At 56.5% G+C, this 6,101-nt stretch overlaps 1 protein-coding gene across 1 annotated transcript; it reads right to left on the reverse strand.

Moving 5' to 3' along the window:
- Window positions 1-3,125: 3,125 nt before the first annotated feature.
- Window positions 3,126-5,555, reverse strand: ATF4 (activating transcription factor 4). The gene is made up of 3 exons (XM_003264776.4): window positions 5,054-5,555; window positions 4,143-4,460; window positions 3,126-4,041 (listed from the first exon to the last, which is right to left on the reverse strand). Exons 2-3 carry the CDS (start codon window positions 4,366-4,368, stop codon window positions 3,212-3,214), a joined length of 1,056 nt encoding a protein of 351 aa, XP_003264824.2. The 5' UTR covers window positions 4,369-4,460; window positions 5,054-5,555; the 3' UTR covers window positions 3,126-3,211.
- Between the last annotated feature and the right edge of the window lie 546 nt (window positions 5,556-6,101).

Consider the following 6,101-nt stretch of genomic DNA (forward strand, 5'->3'; position numbering starts at 1 on the left):
CCTGGCTGCCTCTCTTTGCCAATCCCAGTGCAGTCCCCCCTGCCAGGCTGACCCCTGCAACTCCCTGAGCACCGTCTTAAGGAGCATGCCCAGCATGTCCAAGCCCGACCCAACTGCTGTGTCACATCTGAATGTGACACACGTCACATCTTTCTTCTTTTTAGGGTCCATCTGTCTCCTTTACCAGAAGCAAAGCTCCATGAGGGCAGGAATGTTTATCTACTTGGCTCACTGCTGTAGCCAGCACCCAGACAGTGTAGTGCAGAGCAGGCACCCACTCAGGACTAGTTGTAGAAAAGATGAAGGTCGTTCTCTGCTCTCCACAACCTACAGCCTTGTCCCAGACACAAAGCAGGAGAAAATGCTGAGTGCTGTCTGCTCCTGCCTGTGAGGTCCCTTCCTATCCCCCAGCCCCGGGCCCCTGGTCACTGGGTAAAGCCCAGCTCCACCTCTGAGCTGGTCAGCCTAGGCTGGGCTGGCCAAGGCCTGGCAGGGGCCACAAGTTGCCACATGCAGGGTGGTGGCCAGACATCAACTTCATTTCTGCCCCCTCTTCCCGTACCCCTTATTGTGCTGGGCTCTCCGGAACAGATACCTGCCTAGCCAAATCCAGCCGGTCTGTCTAGGCCACTATCACTGCCTATATACCACCTGCCCGTGGGCCAGTGTCTACCCTCAGGCCAGACTTCCCAAGGGGGTGCCTAAGTCTGGGTCTCACCTGCATCAGTGAGAGGGTTACAGTCATGAGACCCTCCTCACAGCCTTACAGGAGGACACTGAACTCATCACTGGAAGGCGCCTAGAGCCTCAGAGCTCTTTGGACATTTTCGCTGCAATCATTTTTGCCATTTCCCAGGCACTGCTGTAGTCCTGGAAATACGGGAATGAACAAGACAGCAAAATACCTGCTGCCACAGAGTGAACTTATAGTGTAGTTAGGGAATAGAGAACGGAAAGTGAATCTGTATACAGATAAACTCAATGGAGAAAAAAGTTACAAAAAAACAGCAAGTGCAAGGCTCTGAGGCAGGACCAAGCTTGGCAGACAGATGGAGAAAGGCCGGGAGCACAGTGAGGGGAAGAGGTGAGGTCAGGGAGAAGGGCAAATCCACTGTGACCTGAGCTGGTGCCTTCTGGGTGTGGGAGGCCTTAGCTGCAGGGGCCTCGGAAGGGCACAGCCCCAGCATCCTGGCTCCACACCACTGGCCTGCACTGCCCTTCTTGGTGCCTCAGTTTCTCATCTGCCAAATGAGGGCCGACCCCCACTGGCACTGGATGACTCTGATGCTCCTGGTCACACCCTAACACCTATTTAGTACCTGGATGTGGATGGAGGCCCATGGCCTTTGGAGAATTCTAGAATCTCAACAGGAAAGACCTCAAAGAGCACCAGGTCCAAGACCCATGTGTGATGCCCACTCCCAGTGGTGCCTCGGGCAACTTCTCCACAACCTGTTGCATGCATTCCATCAACAGCTGGCTCTCAGGTGACAGTCTATGCTGGGCACCGGAAAGGTCATGTGGGCCCCACCATGCAGGTCGTTACGGGCCATTTGTTTCCAGCTCAAGAGGCAAAATGAAGAACCCAAACTGGAGCCCGAGTCCTGGGTTCAAATCCCAGCTCTACCTCTTTGCTCAAAATCCTCCTGGGTGAGCTGGGCATGGTGGCGGGTGTCTGTAATCCCAGCTACTCAGGAGGCGGAGGCAGAAGAATCGTTTGAATCCGGGAGGTGGAGGTTGTAGTGAGCCGAGAATGCACCATTGCACTCTAGCCTGGGCAACGGAGAGACCCTGCCTCAAAAAAAAAAAAAAAAAAAAAAAAAAAAAAGGCTGGGCGCGGTGGCTCACGCCTGTAATCCCAGCACTTTGGGAGGCCAAGGCGGGTGGATCACGAGGTCAGGAGATCGAGACCATCCTGGCTAACATGGTGAAACCTCCTCTCTACTAAAAATACAAAAAAAAATTAGCCAGGCGTGGTGACGGGCGCCTGTAGTCCCAGCTACTCGGGAGGCTGAGGCAGGAGAATGGCGTGAACCCGGGAAACGGAGCTTGCAGTGAGCCGCGATCGCGCCACTGCACTCCAGCCTGGGCGACAGAGCAAGACTCCATCTCAAAAAAAAAAAAAAAAAAAATCCTCCTGGGTGTGGCATCTCCCTCATGGGTGTGCTGCGGGGACTGGGTGAAAGAACACATGTGGTGTGCTCAGTTACAGCAGTGCCTGCACTGCACTCACCCTCACTCTCCTCCCAGCCATTCCCCGGGCACACCCGGTCTACACCACCTTCCACGGACAGAAAACGGCTAATCCAAAGGACACAAGAGGAAGGGCAGACCTACCCAGGCTGGGCTGATCCTTACATTCAAGCATTCATCCTCAAACAAAAGACATTGCCTGCCTGGAAAGCCGAAGTCGCCCCGCCAGAAGTCCGAAGCTGCAGTGAGGAGGCGTGGCTTCTAAGCACTGATCCATCCTAACATGTCCCGAGGCCGTCAGGCCTCCTAGTTTAGACAGCAGCAGGCACAACAACCTTCACGGGAACTGTCGCCTGCCTTTGTGCCCAGCTCTAGCCAGAACCTGCGCAGGCTGTCATCCTTCCAACCCCTTAAGGAGAAACGGAGGCCAACCCTCAGCTCCTGTCCTGCTTCAGCATCAATTCCCAAAAGGAGCCCTTTCTTCAGGATGAGGCTTCTGCAGAACTGTTCAGGTAACAAGTGAAACCTAATCTTGTGTGCTATCTCAAAGACTGTGCAACCTTATCCAGGGTTTTACGCGATAGCTGTTGGCATGAAGCCCTTTTGAATAAACAAGTGGAGGCCCAGGCTGTCCCTCCCTCTGAACCTCCTGGAGATCTCCAGCCTCCTCCCTACACAACCAGCACTCAGCTCTGGGCAAAGGACCCAGCTTGCTCTAACTGGCCAACTATACGGCTCCAGGGCCCCATGAAATCAGCCATCGTGGCCTGCACCTAGCAGGGCTAAGCAAATCCCACTCTGGGAGCCAATCTTCAGCCTTGGACTGCCCTCCTCCCCCAGATCTCACAGGAAATGGTAAGACCAGCTTGGGGTGGGTGGGTGGCGCTTCACTAGGTTACTTTGCCAGAAAAAGAATTCACACGCACAAGTACTTTTCCCTACAAAATAATTTATTGGAACACACAGCTACAGCAGACACTCTATATACAAGCACATTGACGCTCCTGACTACCCTCAACTAGGGGACCCTTTTCTTCCCCCGTGCCTTGCGGACATCTTCTATCAAATCTTTCAAGTACTGGATCTCCTTGGCCAGGGAATCCGCCCTCTCTTTTAGAGCCTCGTTCTTCTTTTCTAGCTCTTTGCACTCGCCAGTGAGAGCCTCCTGCTCCGCCCTCTTCTTCTGGCGGTACCTAGTGGCTGCTGTCTTGTTTTGCTCCATTTTTTTCAGCTTCTTATCCAATTTCTCACCCTTTACTTTTGCTGCTACCATCTTCTCTCCAGGAGGATCGTAAGGTTTGGGGCGGGCAGACCCACAGAGAACACCTGGAGATGGGAGACTCCTATTTGGAGAGCCCCTGGTAGAAGGGCTATGCTGAGGAGACCCCAGATACGACTCTGGGCTCATACATATTCCACTATCATTATCTGAAGGGGTGTCTTCCTCCTTTATGCACTGAGGGATCATGACAACGTAAGCAGTGGAGTCTGGCTTCCTATCTCCTTCAGTGATATCCACTTCACTGCCCAGCTCTAAACTAAAGGAATGATCTGGAGTGGAGGACAGGACTCCTGGGGAAAGGGGAAGAGGTTGCAAGAAGGTGAAGGGGGCAACCTGGTCGGGTTTTATTAAACTTTCTGGGAGATGGCCAATTGGGTTCACCGTCTGGGGGGGCTCCTTATTAGTCTCCTGGACTAGAGGGTCAAAGAGATCACAAGTGTCATCCAAAGTGGTCAAAAGGTCATCTGGCATGGTTTCCAGGTCATCTATACCCAACAGGGCATCAAAGTCGAACTCCTTCAAATCCATTTTCTCCAACATCCAATCTGTCCCGGAGAAGGCATCCTCTGCAAAAGATTTGAGTGATGGGGCCAAGTGAGTCAGATACAAAGGTAGCAGGCCCCTAACCCTAGATCCCACCCGGACGATGTGGTGGTGGCCCACTCACCCTTGCTGTTGTTGGAAGGACTGACCAACCCATCCACAGCCAGCCATTCGGAGGAGCCCGCCTTAGCCTTGTCGCTGGAGAACCCATGAGGTCTGAAGTGCTTGGCCACCTCCAGGTAGTCATCTAAGAGACCTAGGCTTTCCTCAGCCCCCAAACCCGACTGGTCGAAGGGGGACATCAAGTCCCCCACCAACACCTTGCTGCTCAGGAAGCTCATTTCGGTCATGTTGCGGTGCTTTGCTGGAATCGAGGAATGTGTTTAATTCGAAGGTGTCTTTGTCGGTTACAGCAACGCTGCTGCTGAATGCCGTGAAAAGCCTGAATGAGAATCAGAAGCCAACTCCCATTAGAGGTTAGCTGGTCTGAGAATTTCATCCTTCCACTTATGAGGCGGGACTTCTCTAGATCGGCCATCTAGAGAATCGGGAACAGGGCAGTTGTATCCGCCCCTCCCTGCTTGCGGCTCAGGTTCCACAAAATGGACGCTCAGAGACCAGGCGATTCTTCCACCCGCCAAGAGGAAGGCGCTCCGTCCCCACGTCCAAATACGGCCAGGGCGGCCGCGCCCCGCCCACCGCCCGCCCTTGACTCACGCCCGCGCCACCGCCCTGCCGCCATCTTGGTTCCTGCCACGTTTCGCGGGCCAACAGCCGAGACCCCCGGGACCCTTGCGGGGCTCGGGGTCCGAGGGCTGCAGGACCCCTGGGGAAGCAGTCCTGGCACCCGACTGCGCTTTCCCGATCCGGTCACGCGAGCGTCTCGGGGACACCCAAGCAAAGACCACGCGTCCCGGGCGCTCGTAAAATCGCTTCCCCCTTGGCGGCACCGCCCCGGCCGCAGGCCGCACCCCACGAATCCAAAACCCGAGCCGGCCCAAGGAGCACAGCTGGACGACCCGCCCCGGTACTCACGCCATGGCTTAAGCCGCTGGGGGGTGCCGCTGCAGAGCCTGGTGCTGCTGCCGCCGCTGCAAAGGCCAATGCTGCCGCAGGCACTGCTGCCCCTAATACGCCATGGTGGCCGTGGACCCTGAGGGCGGGGAGGAGGGAAGGCGCGCACGTGAGGAAAAAACTACATCCGTGGGCGAGCGAAGTAGAAATGGCCGCAGCGGCCGCCCGCCGGCCCTTTATAGACTTCGTCTCTATGGGGACGCAGCACAGACGCATCCTTCCGCCGCGGCCACGTGACCGTCTCCTCCCGCCCGCTCCCTTCCCTCCCTTTGACGCCCCAATCGTTTATGCCCAGGGGGTAGCTGTGACGAGAAAAGGAGTTTGTTCTTATGGCCTCACGAAAGGAGAGAGGTGTACTACTTTACTAGGCTTCTATGATCAGAGTCCGTTCTTTCCTTCGCCGACGGAGCGCGGAGTGATCTCCCAGACACGCCCCGCTTCCGGTGTCGGCGCAGTGGGCGGGGAAAGGTCGTTTTCCGGCGAAGAGTTTTTATTGTGAAGGCGGAGAACGCCAGGTTATCGCGCGAGGTGCTGGCGAAGAGCGCGCGTCAAGCTGATTGGCCCAGGCACGGTGAATCATATATACCTCGAGCTCTAATTGGCTCAGGGCCCTAGGTGGGCGGCTGCTGGGAGAGGGATCCCGGGGTCGGCGTGGGAAGGGTTGGGGTCTCGGGTCTTTGCTAGGTCTCTGCTAGGTCTCTGCTAGGCCTCAGCCAGCCCCGCCTGCCGGCCCGCCACGACCACGCTGGCTCCTGCCCCCAGGCGGCCTTAGGCCAGCGCACCCTTTAGTGGCCTCAGGGACCAGCCCCTGCGGTCGGATCCCGCCGCCCTCAGTGGAGGTCCGCACTGGTGGCCCCGCCGCCGCTCCCAGCCTGCGCGTCCTTCGGTTGCGGGTGGTGATTTGTGGCCTGCGGAAACCGGGGGATTACCTGTTCCAAGCCTGAGTTTTCCAGAGGCCCCATTCATAGCCGACACGGCGCTGCTGCCCCCGGGAGGTTGAAGGGGTCTC

This window comes from Nomascus leucogenys, chromosome 7b (genome assembly GCF_006542625.1).
Source record: "Nomascus leucogenys isolate Asia chromosome 7b, Asia_NLE_v1, whole genome shotgun sequence".
NCBI classification, from domain to species: Eukaryota; Metazoa; Chordata; class Mammalia; order Primates; family Hylobatidae; genus Nomascus; species Nomascus leucogenys.